Raw genomic sequence first — 20,056 nt, forward strand, 5'->3', positions numbered from 1 at the left:
TGAATAAACCAGCAAAACTCTTTCACTCCCAATTTATTCACATGGCTAGAAGTAGTAGCATTAGAAGTTCTTTATGAATAGCACGCAGACTGACAAATGTAACAATTTGTTTGTGATATCATTTTGATAGTATTGTTTGTTGTAGCTTTCACCACTATTGGCTCTTTTTCCAAGGTAGGAATATCATCAGTAAATGTATAAAATGTGACATGAGAGTCTTGTGTAAACATCACCCTGGATTGTTTTGGCACAACGGTATTAAAGGGGGAGACAGCACACTGTGTAGCATCTCCAAATGGCCAACCTCTCATGTCCATGAAATCTTGCAGCTATATGCTTCTCCCCTCAGTGCCTGTACAGAAAGAAGCTCTGAAGATGTATTTCCATTCCTTTTAATATCTTTTCTTCATCTTTCAAAGGCATTTGAGTGTCCTTAGGAGCCACTCGGAATCAACATTTTCAAAGACATCCGCATAGCAATAAATCAGCACATCTTCACAACAAACGCATTGCAACTTTCAAGACACATTGTCGGCACCTACAACTTTCCTGAGCTAAGCTAGATAATTTTGCTCTTCTTTGTGGCAGTTAACCCTTTGTAACTGTGACCAACTCAAAATTAAAGGGAATTATACAGCCCAGTATGCATGTTTGTTTGTATCTGCTACTGCAGACAGAGTTATGTTAAAATGTGTGGTAATATCTTTTATATGAAATACATCTATTCAGTATTATTGGATTATAAAAATGTGAATTTCCTGGTGGCTTTGTCATTTGCACTTTTAATGCAGAAACCCATCTTGAATGATGTGTATTTTCCAATCACTGTTGGCAAAAAAAAAACTCCATCCAATTTCACAATCTCTGCTTCAATGTTTTCTCAAAAATATACTCAAGTTTTCCGTTTCAAACATCATAAGTTTTTCCACAGATTGTATTATGTTGCAAAGTGTGCCAAACACTGTATGTTATGGAGAAAAAAAAAACCACATATCAATGACCCTTATCATTGCTACATACATGTATGTGCCACAAATTCACCTAACCACTATGTGCTCACAAATTCCTAACATACTTGACATTGAAATTTCCTGTTGCTCACTTCCCTCATTCAAAGGAAGGATTACACATATCCTGTATTTATAAAACCATTTCAGCCTCTTCTTCTGTAATTGATAGTGGAACAGTTCCTTGTTTCTCATCGTATTCCGTGATAATGCCCCCATACAGCTTTCCTCTTTTTATCACCAAGTAGACTGCACACTCCAGACTCGTTTATGTCACCCTAGACTGTCACATGCTGAGCTTTAAAGTCATACGTCCCTATCACAAATATCACAAAAATTTTGCGCATATGAAGAATAATGTCTCCCAACATCATGTATGAAATCTTGCGATGATTTACCTCTGAGCATTTAAAAAAGAAATAAAAAACTAATCCCATGTCACTTGAGATTATGCTTCCCCTTTGCACAGAAAATAAAAGTTGGACCTTTTTTTTTTTTTTTGGTCCAAATAAAGTAATAAAAAACTAATATGTTTCCCCCTCCATCAAAAAGAAGTTCCCAGTTTATCATTCTGACAAAAAAGGCCTGAATTACCTACCTCTACAATGCACCAGCTTTTGATAGGAATTGTACTTTCATCGAGAGGAACACACTTAACTTTATATCTGAATTAGTGGAGAGATGCATTCATGACTTCAGCTCACCCTACTGCTTGAGCACACATATGAATTGCACATACACCAGTTAGTAATATGTATTTCTGTCCATCTGAGAACGAACGTACACGCTTTTCTTTAAGTCTGTAGATTGTTCTGTGCATTTACGTGTATAATGATGGTCACACTTTACTGTATGTGCCATGTATATAGCAATTTTTTTTTTTTTTTTTTTTTTTGAATCAGAACTTCCCAACAATTTCGCAGGTGGTTAAGTTTGTGAATGTGGAGTGCAATTAATGAATGGAGAAATGTATGCCTGCACATCACATTCATGTTGTGATCAGAGTTCAAACTTTTGGTTGTTTACATTAAATTTGATGAATATCACCCAACTTGCAAAATAATTTGTGAAAATGAAAACCTTACGAAATGTATGGTGAATACAGCTTTTCACATGTCTGTGCCTTTAAATACATTGTATGTTTATAACACCTATAGTGACCAAGACACCCTATGCATGGTAAATTTAGAAAGATGATAATCAAAAAGTGAGAGACAGACAGAAAGACAGACACAGACAGACAGACAGACAGACAGAGATAGAGACACACAGCCTGTGAGAGACAAAAAGAGAGCTCGAGGGACATATCTCATATACAATGTAATCATACTAGTACACATGCATGTGTAGTCAAGCACACCAGCAAATATCCAGATATACTCAGAAAGCAACAGATGAACATACAGAATGAGAGGTACGGTGCTTGAACTAATTCCATTGATAATCAAAGTTTTCTAAAAACATGAAAGGAGTTGTATCCAAACTTATTATTTAAAACTATTGAAACTATTGGTTTAAAAAAGAAATAACTCTTTCAAGTGTAGACTAGTACAGGCAGTATAGATTTCTCTGGAATGGTCAAACGCTTTAGTACCACCTGATTCATAATGATTTCTTGGAGGGACAGACTTTGGTGCCGTCCTTGCCCTTCAGCACATCTTTCTACATCTAGCATTATTTCTTCAGTCCTCCATTTCCTTTCCTCCCCCTTTCTTTAAATCGACAAACCCAAAAGTTTGTTTGATTCTGGGAGGAGCCCTGTGTAGCTCTGTTCTAAATTTGGCCTGTCCCAACAGAGGGGGGGGGGGGGGGGGGGGGGGGTAAGAAATACACTGTACCTTTGCCAGCATTGCTCCCTTAGTTGTGAGGTGTTGCAGCGGTTCAAGCTAATCGTCCAAGAGAAAGGAACTCTCAATTTCCTATCGGCTAGCTGGCAGTTGGACTTCGTGCCCCAATTATTCTTTCTGTCACCGTCTCTCTCTCCCGAATCGGTCTCCCAGAGCCAAAAAGCTGTTAATAGGCCTATTCGTAATCGCCCCTTTCTCGAGTGCGTGTCATCTATCTTTGAAGGCCAGGAAATACAGTATGCCTCTTGCTTTGATGAGTGGCCTGAAGGGTTTAGAGGGTATATAAAGTTTGGCAATGAATATGAGCAGCGTTCACTGTGATAGTCATCAATATGACGTTAGATCCAGTGCACTGAAGCCCTGCCAATTCCTAGTTCTATGTGGTTTAGTAGTCTGTTGTATGCAATGGTTTCCTTTCATGTTATCATGCGGTATTCTCGCTGTAAGGAAATCATTGTAGATATTATACATGAATACAAACTTTATGTACATTAGTTGTTAAACGTGAGCAGTTCTCATGTACAGAGTGCTATGTGTAGTGTCTCTGTCATTCATGGTACAGTTGCTCATGGGTGAGAGCTGGAAGTTTGTTCAAATATTGAACAAGAAAAAAAAAAAGCATTAACCCTAAAAAGACTGGGGGGGGGGCCTAAAAGGCCCCCCCTCCCTCGACATTTCGTGCGATTACTCTGCAACACGCAATGCTCTCGCTGCGATGCTTAATGACTTTTTTCTTTTGAGTTTCCCGCACATTTTGATACAAAATTTTTGACGCCCGGGGGTACGGTTCTGAAATTACATAACTTTTTGTACATGCACGTGAGGCCGAAAATGGCTCAAAAATGTGATTTTGTGTAGTACAAAGTCAATGCAAATTGAGTTTTTTCACATGGCTCATATAAATATGCTTATTTTTACTCTAAGTGGCTAGAATTAATTTGTTTTAGGAGTATTATGCTTCAAAAAGTGTCTGCCACAAATTTTGTTAAAAAAACAACAAAAACAAAAGGTTGAAAAAACAAGGAAATACATAAGAAATTCATAAAACAATAAAATAGATAAGAAATTAATTTTGATACCGAATTTTTTTTCAAGTACATTTGCTAAGAATGCCATTAAGAATAATTAGACCAAAAATGAGCACTTTTGGAGCTTTATTTACTGATTTAGATCAAAGAGTCTGATTTCTCGCATAAATTAGCATAATTAATCAAAATAAAATAAAAGAAGACTATTTTGTAAAATTTGAATATATGATCTTGTAGATTACATCACACACTACCGTTGTGCAAATTTCCGCGGCGATTGCACAATCCACGGCCGAGATCTTAAGGGGGGGGGGGCCCTTTTAGGGCCCCCCCCCCCTCCAGTCTTTCGAGCTACCAAAATAGCCCAGTCTTTTTAGGGTTAAGACACTACTCTTCTTTCAACTACATGTAAATCTGTGCACATTGTGGATTCAAATGATGACATTATGGTAGGAAAAAAAACAAATGTTGTAAGTTGCTCTATTTTTTTTAGTTTGCCATTATGTCAGAGAAAATACAAGAAAGTAAACTAAATCAAAGAGATTCCTTTAAAGCAGTATGTAATACCAAGGTTACTGTTGAACTTGTGGATCATCTCCACAGAAGAAATATGGAAGAAAGATATGGACTTAAAAGTGACTATTATTTGTTTTATAACAAAGGCCATATTCTATTTGGCTAAAAGATAATGGCACTGTTATATCCCTCTGATGCAAGTTTGGCCTGCTTTTCTAACCCAGTCATCTACCTGGTTAAAGATCATCTTGAAGATTAGAGGGGTTATTTCTCTGTTTAATATTAAAAAGTGGTCTATCATCTGTCCCCCCCCCCCCCCCCTTCAAGGAAATTACTATGATAACACCATGTCACATTTTTGGATGTAGGCATGCAGCCAAAGTACTGTATAGTTGGAACACACCAAAGGATTCTTGTAAGACAATTCGTGGAGAAGGCCTTATCTTGGGGAGGGGGAGGAAAGTGATGTACATTTTTTTTTAATTCTCTTTCAAAGTGATTCATTTTGGGTAATTCTTTTTTCTGGCTTGGAGCAGGTGCATTTAACCATATTTTTTCCAATACAAAACATGCAGTAAAATCCAGATATGTAATGATAGCAAGATGATTAAACATTTCTGCCTTGAAAATTTGACCCCTGGGGTTTTAATGGGTTGAACACACTACCATATATAATACTTGTGGAAAGCTCTTCTTCATGCAGTGATGTAAATGTCGAACCCCTGGTCAGGGCAAAGTGACATGACAATAAGCCCCCCCACTCCAGCTGACCCACATGTGGTATGGGTGGATGGAAGTGGAAGTGTGGCTATGAGTCATATGGGTACCACCTCTCATCCATAAATCAATCTAAACACAGCGAGCTCCTCACTCTACTCTCATCCTTTCCTCCCCCCCCCCCCCCTTTATATCGCTAAACCTCTACACTTGTATATACTCTTCCTCAACAGCAGGAATACACTCACTGATGTGAGATACTGATTGTGGCAAACTGTCGTCAGACAGAAATACCAAATAAACGGGAGGCAACAATATTTACTCGGCAAAAATGCCTACACAATTCTAAGGGCATATGAGAAAAATTACAAACAAATTGAAAATAGAAATCAGTTATATTTCTGTTTGCATATTTTTTTCATATTTTACAATTTCTCTTAGGTGTTCTGTTTTTAGTTTAAATTGAGTCATCATACTGCTTCATCAAGAATATATACGCAGTTGTAAAGGCATATAGTAAAAACAAATTTAATGATATTAAAATCTGAGAATAAAAATCTGATATATTTTTTGTTTGCATATAATTTCATATATAACAACTTCTTTTAGGTGTATATCATGCGGTAATGATATTGATATAGAAATACATATGTGTAAGGTACATAATATCAAGTTTTGAAGTGCCGGTCTAGGTGTCAAGGGTAAGCAATACAATTTTGCCTGTTGAAATGTTAAGTATTGTAATTTTCTAGTGGCTTTCACTCATATATTTCACTCTTCAAATGGAAATAATTCTTTACAATTGTTTGTATGATTATCCTTTCTTAGAATGTGAAAAAATGCCTGTATTAACAAAAACAAATAATAGTGATAGGAACATAGAAAGACATATGTTCCATCAGGAATTGAGGCAGCAGTTGGATTTTATAATTCAATGTGACCTGTCCTTAAGTTCTCTGTGTGCAGAAGCTAGTCTTGTTCTGCCCCCCCCCCCCAAAAAAAAAAGAAATATGTGTGTTCTTGTTGTAGTGGCGTCTTCTTTGAAGTGTACAGATGTTTTGTGCTTGTCATGACCCAGTCTGTGTAGTGTCCCATGTTCCAGTGCCCTTGATCATTGTTCAGCAGCTTGGCATGCTTGTTTTTTGCATGAATTAGTTTTCAACAGTGACAACAAAAAGTAATACTCATGTGTATGCCTCCCTTTTTGGTAGTATGACAGCGTGTTCACATTCACACCAGTGGGAAGCTACTGTAGTTTATACTGTGACAGATCATGTATGTCTCCTCATACACCAGTTAAACGGAATCCTCAAAACAATAATGCCAGCAACTACTCTTAGAACACCAAAAACACATTAGAAAATAAAGAAATACTTGATTTACACATTGTACTTTGATTCCAAGTTAAGCTAGATTTTAGTAGTTTATATATTTTCAGTCAAATATAACCACTTCTCTTTATATTTGAGGCACATTGTAGATTAAGTAAAAACTGGTTGAATTCACTAAAAAAAAATGAGGAAAAAAAGATAGTGAATTGCAAATTTGAGGATCAGGCATTAGATTATAGAATTAAGCTGCGATTATATAGTTTTGCAACAAAAATAATGTAATTTCATAGAGATAGGTTTCATAACAGTTATGAAAGATAACTTGCAATGATGCTTATACTATAAATGCTTTGTGATAGTATTAATCTTTAGTGCACTGCTGTAGATGTCAAAAGCCATGTGCACACACACACACACCCACACCCCCATTGTCTCAGATCTTATCACAGAAGTCATATTTAGATATGATGTCGCACATGCATGAGCAGTGCTTTCCAGAATTAGGCAGAGTCTTCGGTGTGACAGAATCCGGCGGTGAGTAAAATGCCCGAGTGGAATCGTTCACACGTGGCTAAGTTTAGACAGACCTCGATCAAAGAGAAGTGTTCTCGGTTGGCCCACTTTTTGCTAAAGCCAGGATTCTCTCTGAAGATTGAACATGAGAATATCTGCCATGGAAGTGCCGACGGGGACCGGCGATCCGCGATACCCACACTTCATGTTGAGAACGTGCACATGACGCGTGGCGGTCGAGGTTTTTCGGGAAGCTCTTCAAAAAAAGTTTGAGCATATACTTCCATTTTTGAGTTGCCCTGGCACTTGTTCGCCATTGGCCGTTCCCTCTCGCACTCTTCCTTGCCCCCCTCTCTTTCTATTTCTCCCCCCGTCCAATCATACCCGAGTCATGCGATTATTACTAGGGGTCCTAAAGCTCCCCGGTGGATTAAGCACAGAGAGTCACACCCATAGGAACTCAAAGCCTCTTTGTATGTGTGGATAGGCCAGCTGCGTTTGGGGGCAATGCTGCCTAATTAATCGGATGCTACCTGTATCGGGATCGCCGCTTTTTTTTTCTCCCTTGCTTCGGAGGGAGGACATTTCAGCCTGCTCTGTTAGGTGTGACACAAGGTTATATCGACATGGTCGACTGTCAAAGTCTCAGCTGCGGGGAAATTTTTACGTGAACACCCGTCGACGAGAATACACAAGGAGAACTCATTTGCAGCGCTTGCCTGCATCTTTCCCGTGGAATATACGCACGTCTTTCGTGTCCTATTTTGTATGCCTGTGTGGATGATTTTTTTTTATTTTTTTATCGGTGATGGGAAGAAAGTTATGAGTTTGCCCTTTTCTGTGATCGACACTTTCGTCTGGTGATCGACTTAGGCGACATGGGAAGCCCATCTAACGATTCCACCATCCCGCGATATTGTCCCCCGTGTCGGAGTATCGTTATTCTCCAGCCATAATTCCTGGAGCTCCTGACGCATTCTGCACGTTTTCTGAAGCCAGAGGAACAGAGCTCCACTTGCGCAGCGCTTTTGATCTCGCAGGATCGGAATATTTCACAGCTAAATCGAGATTGTGATGTAGTTTTTTGTTTCACCTACGTGGAAGGATCCGTGTTTTGAATCTGAATCAAGAAGTGAGCACGTGTGTGCAATTTCTGATTTGGAGGATTCATTATTTCGTCGTAATATTTCTTCACCGGGAGAGAGGACAAATTGTGCAAGGTCTGGCAGGCGTTAAGAAAAGGAGATAATTGAGATATGTAAGTGTGCATGTCAGCCATTGGGGAAGGTCTGTAGTTGAAGAGGTAACCTTTGCATTGTAGAATGTATTCCTCGTGTTTATGAGTAATCAATGTACCACTTGTGCATGGATATGACTCTTCTTCTGTTGTCACACTACCCCACTTCTGAGATATCGTCGACATCGACTTGGAAATGTGATTTCCAGTTTCTACACAATATCCCGCTGCTTAGTGTATTAGCTGTAAAGAAATGCAAACAGTGTAGTTAATGAGGAAGACAGATAAATTAATGGATGGACGGATGGGTAGATAGTTATATTGATGAGTAGTTTTTGATAGATCAATTAATGAATTGATATTTATGTAATTGAACATCATTTATTGACGAACTGCTGGATGAATAGTTAAATCTTCAGCAACATTCACTGTCCGCAGACTTAATTTCAAGCTATATTTCAGCAGTAGAAAGTCACATAATGTAAAAAGATATTCAAAGTAAAAAAAGATCAGTGCAACTCCACAGTAATGTGCAAATGACCCAATTGCACTTTTAAACATGCATTATCAAAGACACTCTACAATTATGCTAAAAACCTTGAACTTGAATTTTCCGTCATGAAAATGCACTTACAAAATGTCAAATTCCACGCAACTTCAGCTCTGAACAACAGTGTATACTTTGTGGATCCTTTGCACGCTGGGAAACTATAAATAGCGGTATGTTCACTGTTACAGTGTGAAAATGCAGCTCACTTTTAATAGAACTGACATGACTTGCGGTAGATGTTCCTATTTATGAACACTGTGCGTTTATTTTTAGCACAACTACGAGCATACATACATGTAATGCATATCTGCCTCACAAAGGTGGGTTTCCAAAATTGTATTCTTTATACTACAAAGAAAAAAGAAAGAAAAAGAGATCACAGGTGTTAATCTCTTTCTACTATTATATATGTTCATATATCTTATCTATTAAGTTCATTCTATTTCTATCCCATACATACAAACTGTGGTACGATGAAGTGTGGTTTGAGGCTGTGCCACAGAATACTGGTACACCTAAAATGAATCATAGGTCCCTTGTTTATAATGGAGACCTAAACTAGCAAATTTGAAAGTTTGCCCATGCTGAAAGTTTGTACCAGCAGGTTGAATAGACAAACATTAATTAGTGACTAGCACCACTGAAATCTGGCTACAGTACTATGTAGGAACATATTTTGTTAAGAGTTTGAATATAAAGGCAGAATCTCACACTTCTCAACGAAGATGATTTGGATCAGAAAATGTGCATTAACTTTGTCTCGGCGCTCTGTGTGAATGTGAATGTGTTCAACCTACAGTCATGTGCTATTCCTTCCCTTGCATACACAGCTGACCATGAATATGCATGAGCTCTGTGAGTTGTGATGTAACACTCCTATCCCATGATCCCCCACCCTCCACTCACCCACCTGAATTTTCACTTATTGCACTTTAATCGAAAAGACAATGCTCTACACTGAGTAAACACCAACAATAACACAAGTGACAGTGTATTCCTTTGTGTGATGCAATTTTTTCTTCCCTACACCAAGCACACACTACACTTCCCATCTTATTCTACTTTGCAAAAATGTTAAGATACAAACTGTACCTATCATTTACTTCTGCATCAAACCAGTTACATTTTCCCTGGAATGCCCACACTATGTGGGCTTGTAGAAATGTTACATTGCAGAGTTGTTTAGTTCTACTTCACTTTACTGCAAAACTGAGTAGCAGAGATTTCAAATATTTATTGCTTTAAGAGGAGAAATCTGTTGTTAACATTCACACTTAAACCTTCTTCAAACCATGATATACATTGTACATGTAGCTTATACAGAGTGAGTTGAGAGATTATGGGGGGTGGCATAAAATAGATTTATTTATTTATTTATTTTTTAATCCTGGTTTCTTTTCTCTTTTTTCTTCATTAGGTATAGATTTGCATAATGTTTTCAAAGGTGTATGTCCACCCCCCCCCCCCCCAACAACTAGGTTTGAAAATGAAGTAGTGGTGAATGCAAGTCCCAGTTATGTACATGTACAATGTAGTTTTCCTTCCAGGCTAAACATTTTATTTCATTCATCCTATTCCATTTGGTTCCTCCACAGTCTTGTATTTCATTTTGTTCTGCAGTGCTCATCCTGTTCCATTTTATTCCTCCACAGTCTTGTATCAAGAATACTCCCAATTACATATCATTTTGTTCTTACAACCTGTATCTACACTGAACCAAGCTAATACTGTCATGTTATCTGGAGTGAAAATGTGCAAATATAATATGTGTTTTCCTTCATATTTCCAAAGTTTTCGCAGCGATTGCCTTTGCAGTTCCAGAATTATCCCTTTTGTTTGTTTTTTTCTTCTGTTTTTGATATTGCAGTATACTCCTATTGTATCTATCTCCATTCATGCATGTTATTTAAAGGGATGGTACAGTATTGGTGGAGATGAGAATTGGGCTTTTAACTTTTTGTGAGATACCAAGAAAACACTTATGATATAGTACACAGCATACCATTTAAAGAGGAATTAAAATTTTATTTGATGAAAATCGGGTTTTGAATGACTGACACATCCAAAAACAAAGTAAAACAAAGCGTTCGTAATAAAGTGTGGGTCCCACACTTTATTAGAATCCCTCTTTTTTGGATATCTCAGCCATTTCAAAACCAATTTTCATCAGATAAACGTTAAATTCCTCATAGAATTACATGCTCTTTCATATTTCATAAGAGGTTTCTCATTATCTCACCAAAAAATGTTAGAAATCTGAAATTAGGTCTCAACCAAAACTATACAATCCCTTTAAGTGTAGATTCCCTCAAGTATAAAGCTGGTATCTTGTTTTATTGTGAAATTGCATTTTCTTTCAAAAAGTAAAGACCATTCCCATCAAATAAGCGTCACTGCCAATGATGTCGTATTTATTAGTCTTTTCAAGTGTTTCCTTTTCTGATATGTCTTCAGCTTTGAATTTTCTCAAAGACCTCTCCATGTGGATATATTTTTTTGTGATATATTTTCATTTCTTTTTTTTTCCCCCTAATCGTTATCAGTTCATTCATTGGGGATATCCATTTTGCCTTTTGTGCTGTTGATTGGATTTTTGTAGAATATCGAATATCACACGGGAAACCGGGAAAGATGATTTTGAAAGTTTAGCAATGTCTTTAATACAGTGATAGAGATAAGTCACACATGCTGAATATTATTTTGTGTAAAGTACTTTGGGTGATTTGTATCTCAAATGGGATAAAAACTTGATGACATATGGCAGGTGTCTATCAATTTCTCTCACAGATGTCGGTAGTAATCCAGATGGGAAATTAGCATTGAGATCAACAATCAAATGTTGAGTCATAAGCTTGAAAAACAAAACAAACAAAAGCACAGAAAAGAAGAGGTGATTGTAAACCAGTGTTGTATGAGCCATACTTTACAGAGATATGAAAAAATTCTAGGCCTATCCACATTATATAGTTGGGACCGTGTTTCTTTCTTTTCAAGTAAGTTGTGGAAACTAACAAACTTGTGTCATAATCAAAGACAAGAGAAACCATTTTCAGCCTCAAAGATATTACAGCACAGTAATTCATCAATTAATTATCTTTAAAATTTTCTATTCATTTTTATGTATTTGTTTATTAATTCATGTGTTAAACGTTCATTTATTTGATTATTCATTTGTTCATTTTTATCTTTTTTTAAATCTATGTATTCATTCATTTATTTTGAATTCAACTTCAAGTATATATTCATGTATTTATTGTGTAGTTACTTAATTGAGCTTTACTAGAATTGACATGCCAAATTTTCATGGACATTTTAAAGCAGGATATTAGAGAGTGATGAAAATGTTAGAATGTGCACATGATTTCAGTGTTTGTATTGCACTGAAAAAGTATCAGTATAGTGGTGCTATTTGTTGTGCACTTTTATTTGTATTTATGCATTTATTTTAATTATTCTGCAGATTGATATTCTATTATTTTCATTATTTTGCAGTGGTTGTAAATACACACGATCTGCAAAGTGAACACAATGACTTCAATTTATTATCAACTTATTGACCTATATGTGTACTGCAACTGATATGAATACAAGCTCAGCATGCAATATATTTGTGTGTTTGCTGTGGGGAGGGAGGGGTAATATCATAACTTTATGTGAACACCTACATATTGTATATGCAGTGCATTTTTACATACTCATTTAGGTGCTCGTTAAAACAGAAAAAAAAAATGTGTGGAAATGCAAAAGTGACTGTTGTTGTTGCTGCTGTATGCATATTTGTTATTGCATTCTTGCTGTGTCATTTATGTGCTCTGATAAACATGTATCAACAATATTCTAATGTCATATCTAAGTATCACATTTTAATAGTTCATAGATACATCACAGTGTGCTAGCAAACATATGATATGTTTCATTCTTTTCTTTTCTGGGTGTATATAAAGTGCTATGGATTGCGGTATATGAATTGCATAGCTAATATCTTCATGATTTGAGATATAAAAATACATGCTAATTGATAGCTCAGGACAGGAAATTTACAAGAACAAAAGTGGGCGGCTTTTTTCACACAAAGTCACGGCAGTCATTTCAGTCATAAAGTGCACTGAATGAGGCAAACTTTGTTTTTTCCTGTCTCTTTTTCAACAACACTTTCAGCATTTTTGGGAGGGGAAGTTACAGAGGTGAAATTATCTGTCAGGGTTTGCTGTTTGATCTACACCTTGTTCCTATTATTTTGTCTGCTGACGAAGGAAATTGGTTGACTGTGGTTCTCATTTTTACCTTCCTGTCACCTTGTTTTAACGAAAATCATTTCACTGCATTATAGCTCTTCAATATCAGCCTTCATTCTGGGAGAAAAGGGAATACCATCATGGTAGCTGAGGGGGGGGGGGGGGGGGCTGTGGGTGGTGGAAGAGCAGGTCATGCATTAAAAGAATAGTCTGTGCATCATAACGTGAAGATAAGTTTGGATTTTAGAACAGATTGATGGCATTAGCCATTTTGGTAAGATGTGGAACTTTTATAGCTTTTTCATTATAGCCTTCTTCCTTTCTTGTGGCACCAAAGTTGTATCACTACATCAGAGTTCTTCTATACCAGTCGGCATTCTGGGGATCGAAGAGAATAAGGGGGGAGGGGTGGTTAATGGTAGAAGAGCTGGTCATGGTTCCAAATAACAATCCGTGTATACTAAATGTGAAGACAAGATTGGGTGTTTCAAACCAAATTAGTGACAGCAGGGAAAGGAGTGAAACTTTACATACTTCATCTGCCTCCATCAGCCTACTTTCCTACCCTCTTCAGCATAATTCAGTTGCTCCTTTTCTTACTCTTTCTTCAATACTTCTCTTCCTCTTGTTCTTTCTTTCTATACCTTCTGTCTCTCTCTTTTCCTGCTGTCTCTGTTGTTTTTGTTTCTTCTTTCTCAATTTTCGCTCTCCCTTCTCGATATCTCTTTATTTTTCTCTCCTTCAGCTGAATCTCTTTCTTCAGTCCATCTTCTCTCTCCTCTTTTCATTGTCTCACTCTTCCTCTTCTATTTCTTTTGTTTTACATTCAATTACTACCCTCTCTTCATTTTCTCCTCCATTCTTCCTCTCTCTCTTTCATATCTCTTTATCCTTTTTAGTATATTCTTTCTCATCCTCTTTCTCTCTCTGTTATTCCTTCCTTTATTTCTTCACTCATTCCTGCTTCTGTTTCTTTTTCTTTTTCATCTCTCTATCTACCAATCTTTCTTTCTCCTCACTATCTCTGCTGGTCATCAAACCTCAAGCTGCAGTTGATCCCTTCCAATGTAACCAGCTGCAGTCGCATTTGTTCCGAGCCTCTATCTGCCTTTCGGTTCGGAGCGACTGAGCCGTACCGTGACACGGGTATGACTCATCCAGATGTAAACATACACGCATAGCGAGCATTTTCATGAGGGCAGTTACAAAACGTAGCAAATGTCAATGCATAGACCCATTTTTTTTTCTATGTGTGACCTCAGACTGTTGAGTCGCACAGTCATATTACATGGATGGAATATGTTGAAGTATTTGGTGCGTGGGGGGGGGAGTTACAGAAAGTTTATACAAATTTACATTTGATAAGATGAAGAAAGAAAGAATCAAGCGTGCATTCTGCGCATGCAACTGAAAAACTCCAGCTTGTTGTTAAAGAGAATAAGCCAGTTCGCAGTTCCACTTTGCGCATGAGCAGAAACAAGGTCATTCGGACCAACAGGCATCTTGGTTTTTAAATTTACTGGGATAAGCATCTGTCATGTAATGATTGTTCATGTAATCCTTATAAATGCCGCTTGCCAGCACATCCACCTGACAGCAAAAGTGGTATTTGGCAATATCAATAGAAAGAGATTGTCAATACCTCCAATGCAAAACAATGAAATGGATGCTTTCTCAAGTGTGAATTGACAGATCATTCTGCTCATCTGGTCTACGCAAGTTTATTCTTTGTTTGAACGGGACTGATGAATCCCATAAATTGTTACGTAAAGCTTATGCATTATGTCGCTCTGAAAACAAGTGAAGTGCCCCTAACCAACTGAGAAAAAAGAAAGGTCATTCGTACCAATGTGCCCATGAGCTAACTCCGAACTGGCTTATAGTGAGATAGCCAACAAATTATACAAATTTGAAGGATAAAGGCAAGAAAGTCAATGAAAACAGAAGATCAGTATGATTCCTTGCTATGAAGTGCAAGTTTCTTAAGGTGAGAATGCGTCGCATTTTATCCTCAACCTCTCACTCTGTGAGTAGCAGCCAACATCACACCTGAATGTGACGGGTCAGTGGTATCATTGTCACCATTCGCAAAAAAAAAAAAGAGAAAAGGGAGAAAAGAATGCACAAAGAAGGAGTGGAACAAAGGAAAATTGTGTGCGCAGTGCTGCGTAGGTGATAGAAGCTTTCTCGATGTCACTGTGGCAGCTATCATACAAATTTGTACTCAATGGCTCTGACTTTGTATGAAGGTGCTGAATGTGATCGGTTTGTTCTTATACCACATCTTACTTCATTTTGCGCGTGTGTGTTTGCAGATTGTGTGCCAGGTAAGATCAACTCAACATAGGATTGAAAATACTTTGTAGTAGAAATTCTTTGCTCCCTAAACAAATCCTATGCTTAATCCTTTTCTTGAATACTTGCCTGTAGAAAGTGACATATTATTATGCTGTGATAACTTTTGATAGGACATGTAATGCCAATTGTCACTGTATATTAATTCTTCTTTTTTTTTGTCTACTGTAATGTGTTTGTTTCCCATGACAACAGCTTGATAACCATGGTAACCACGTTGTAGCCAGCGAGGAGTCGGCGATCAACATTCCGGCCGTGGCGGCCGCACACGTAATCAAGCGCTACGCGGCGCAAGCGCCGGATGAGATCTCCTTGGAGGTGAGTGAGTGTGTGTCCAGGGTGATTGCTGTCCATTTGACATTTAGCTTGACCTTTATAATTTTACCAGAATTGTGGATCTTACAAAACCCACTGAGGACAGACTGATTTTACAACAACACGCATATCCCGTAGACACTTGCCAGAGTATGCTCGAGCACTCGTCTTCAACGGGTTAATTAAAGAGATGGTATAGTTGTAATTGAGATGAGGATTGAAGTTTTTAACTTTTTGTGAGATAATTAGAAAGAAACCATTTACATGAAATGTCAAGAACATGCAGTTCTAAGAGGAATTAAGAAGTTTGTTTTAGGAAAATTGGTGTGAAATGGCTTAGATATCTAAAAACAGAGTAGAAGTAAATGAATGGTTGGACCCACCTTTTATTAGAAAGACTTTTTTTTTTAATTTGTTGTTGGATACACTGTATCTCAGCCATTTCAAAACAGATTTCATCAAATAGCTTCTCATTCCTCTAGAATTGTATGCTCTTTGATATTTCATATACAGTTGAACCTCTATTATCCGGCCTCCCTTTATCCGGATCTCTCTATTATCCGGATGCAATCTCGCCGTGATTTTTTTTTTAATAATTACGGGAAGAAAGGGGGATTCCCAACTCCTTGAGAACTCCTACCCAAACACACATGAATTACATATTACTTCCAATATGATTAACATACATTGCATCAAATTTCCTTCCAAATTGCTTACCTTCAGACATTTCAACATCCCGAAACATCCCCAAATGTAACAATGAAAAGGTTGCAGTATACACATTACTACATGTGGTACTACAATGGGCTACATCAGTACATGTGTATGAATATGTACATGTATATAAAGCATTGAGTCTCCCGTATCCGGCCAAATCCCTTATCCGGATGTGCCCCGGTCCCGACTTGTCCGGATACGAGAGGTTCAACTGTAAATGGTTTCTAATTATCTTGCACAAAGTCAAAACCTGAATCTCCATCTCAACCATATCATCCTTTTTAAGGTGCAATATATTCATTCTTTTTTTTTATTTAATAAGGAAAGTGGAAAATCCATTCACAAGATGCAGAAAGAGCACTGACCACTAAAAAAAAAAAAAAAAACAGGATTAATGATAAAAATCAAAGAGATTCTTCTCTTTTTGATTGTTTTACATTCCTTTCTCTTTGTCACCGATGTAATGACTGTAGACAACCTGCTGCTTAAAGGCAGAGTTTACCATTTGCGAATGAAGCAAAAACCCAGCATTAGTGCTTTAAAATAGTTCTTAAATGTGAGTTAGGGATAGAAACAACCACTGTAAAAATTTGAATCCGTATAATGGATGTTAAGTGTTGTCAAATACACAAAAGGTGAACAATAGTTATAATAAGAATGTTTCCAGACTAAACCGTCTACACTTGTGGCTCATTGAGAAAAACACTCGATATCTCCTTATATTTTAGGCTTTATTGCGAAAATTGTATATGGTAGGGAGTTTTGGTGATACAACAGACCTACGCATATGCATCAAATGTGATATCTTGAACATTTTTGAAATCAGTGCTCCCAAAGGTAAAGTGGACCTTTAAGAAAATAACTTCAAGCCATGTGATGTGAATATTATGTGTGTGTGTGATCTGCGTCTGGCAATACCCTGGTGAAATGGCAGTTGAACTTACGCACTCTTGCAGACTGCTAAGCTAGTAAAATTGAGGCCAAACCAGGAGGCTTCAATCTCACGTGTTCAAAAGACTTGAATCCTCTGATAGCTAGGCATTTTTAAAAGAACATGATGACAAATATTGTATGATGTAATACAGTGAAGATCATATCGTTGCAACCTCGGGGCCTCTAAAACAACTCCATGAGACATGATTTACCTTCCTCCCGATCAGAAGGGTTTTCAAGGAGACGTGCCTCGCGAACAAACAGCTGGCAAAGTCAAAATAGATTTCAGCAGGGAAGTGTTGTTCGAGAGAATTCATCGATGATAGCCTGCCAACAGGTTTACTAAGCACAGACAAAGTAGCATCCTTGAATTTGAACATTATTCAAGCAGACAGGTACCGTATAGCTTGTATCAAGGGTTCCTTGTTCATCATTCTACCCCATCCAGCACCCCACAGCCAATAAATTGAAAACCCGTAGAGGACGGGCTGATTTTGCTACAACACATACATTTCCCATAGACACTTGCCCGCGTATACATGTACTCGGGACTCATCCTCATCGAGTTAATGCATTTGATCTGGAAGTCATGGGTTCAAGCCCTAATGGGACACTTTCATTCTTGAGCAGGACATGGTGATGCTACCGAGGTGACGAAATTGGCACCCACTGAGGAGTTTTGTGTTCATATAGTTGGATGTACAGCATGGGTATAGGCCTACACTGATCCGACTATGCAGTAGGATCTGCCATTACTGTAGTGTCCCACATGTGTACATGTGTGGGCAATGCATGATAGATATTGCAGCCGGCTCGCAGGACACCGTACAAGAATCGATCCTCAGCTCAGTCTGTAAATGCATATATACTGTCAGACTAGCTTGAATTCTCCCCTGGCTGTTGAAAAGTACATGTAGCACACTCTGGGTGTAGGTTTGATTCCAGTGACAGGGGATATCAGACCAGCCAAGTCTCGGAGATTTTACAGGAGACTTCCGTGGAAAATTCCCAGTGTTTCTTCATTACCTACTGAAAGAGTGTAAAGCCCTCCTGGTTTAGGAACAATTCATGCCCTGATAAAGCAAGATCGATGTAACACAGTAGTACAAGTTGTATCTCCCTCTAGTATTGTATACACCATATGTTTAGTGAGTCCAAATTTTCGCGAATTGGAACTTCCCGACGATTTCGCGAGTGGTTAAATTCGCGATCGTGGATCCAGTACCGAATGGAGAAATGTATGCGCATACGTCACATTCATAGCTTGATCAGTGTCAATATTTTCGTGTGTCTTTAATTTCGCGAAAAGCACCTGACTCGCGAAATTCGCAAAAATAAAAACCTCACGAAATATTCGGCGTATACAGTGCATCAAGTACTTTGGAATCTCCAAGATTTTGATGTGTATTGGCAGGCGTAAGATTATGATCAGTTGTTAAACATATTGAGCACTCTGATATGGTAGAAAGGTATCAATATTTAAAAAAAAAAAAAGAAGATATTGTCATCATTACCTATAACTCTGGAATCATGTCCGTTTGCCTTACAAGGTCGGCGACATGATCTCGGTCATTGACATGCCGCCCCCTGAGGACACGTCCTGGTGGCGGGGTAAGAACAAGTTTGACGTTGGCTTCTTCCCCAGCCAGTGCGTGGAGATCATCAACGACAAGCTGCCCCAGGCCGTGGCGGAGCGCGTCCCCAAGGGGCCAAAACCAGGTGAGATGGAGGAGGATGAGGAGGTGGCAACATCTGTCGCCATGGTGATGTGCTCAGAGAGAGAGAGAGAGAGAGAGAGAGGGGAGGGGGAGAAGTACATTGTATGATGTAGCAGTCTTCATCAAATTTCACATTCGGAATTCCATCAAAATTATGCATTGCTTAACAAAAACTACGTGAGGAGGATGAGGGTGCAACATCCATTACCATGGGGATGTGCTCAGAAAAAGAGAGAAAAAAAAATGAGATAGAGAGCAGTTTGCTCCAACATGCACCATCAAATCTCAAAAAAATGTCAAATTCTGAATCCCATCAAAATTATGCATTGCTTAACATAACTACACAAACCTGACGGTGATGAAAGTGAGGGTGTAACATCCGTTGCCATGGCGATGTGCTCAGAAAGAGAGAGAGAAAAAAAAAAGCAAAATAGAGAGGAGTTTGCTACAACACACTCCATCAAATCTAGACAAATTTCAAATTCTGAATCCCATCAATATTGTGTGTCGCTTAGCAACTGTGCTACCTCATCAGTCTTTCACAAGAAATGAAGTGGGGATCACCTTTTTAGTCTCCGACAGTTTTTATGTAACAAACTACACAAATTATGCATGCCTTTTGTTTTTCAAACAGTTTCTCGTCACATCTAGATTGAAGGAGAAAATAGAGCAGATAGTAATGATAGCATTTTTATAATAGTGCATAGAATTAATAGAATGCCTTACACTCCATGCTTTTAATTGAAATGAGGTGTGATGTTGAAAACAGCAATGTTGATGTTGTTTGTTTGTTTGTTATTTTCCAGCATGAATCTCTCATTCCATAGGTGTATTGAGTAGGTTTAGAGTTTGTACTGACTGTGATGTTCCATTGAACTTCATTCATTCACAGTTAACGATAATGATTGTTAATAACCATATTTGATATCTCTTCCTTGTTAGATTATCACTGTTTTAGTCACAGTTTTACTTCCACTTTTGTTTGAATCACACTATGTAGCTACATGTACATGTATGTAGGTCGGCACTTTAGATGT

General features: G+C 37.9%; 1 protein-coding gene across 1 annotated transcript in view; it reads left to right on the forward strand.

The window, feature by feature from the left end:
- The window catches only part of LOC140230041 (uncharacterized), a 76,818-nt gene that overhangs the window by 38,897 nt on the left and 17,865 nt on the right, over positions 1 to 20,056 (forward strand). Inside the window, exons 9-10 of the mRNA XM_072310245.1 lie at positions 15,532 to 15,654; positions 18,852 to 19,020. Of these exons, the coding sequence (XP_072166346.1) occupies positions 15,532 to 15,654; positions 18,852 to 19,020 (292 nt within the window). The remainder of the gene's footprint in view (positions 1 to 15,531; positions 15,655 to 18,851; positions 19,021 to 20,056) is intronic.

This window comes from Diadema setosum, chromosome 6, assembly GCF_964275005.1.
Source record: "Diadema setosum chromosome 6, eeDiaSeto1, whole genome shotgun sequence".
Classification (NCBI taxonomy): domain Eukaryota; kingdom Metazoa; phylum Echinodermata; class Echinoidea; order Diadematoida; family Diadematidae; genus Diadema; species Diadema setosum.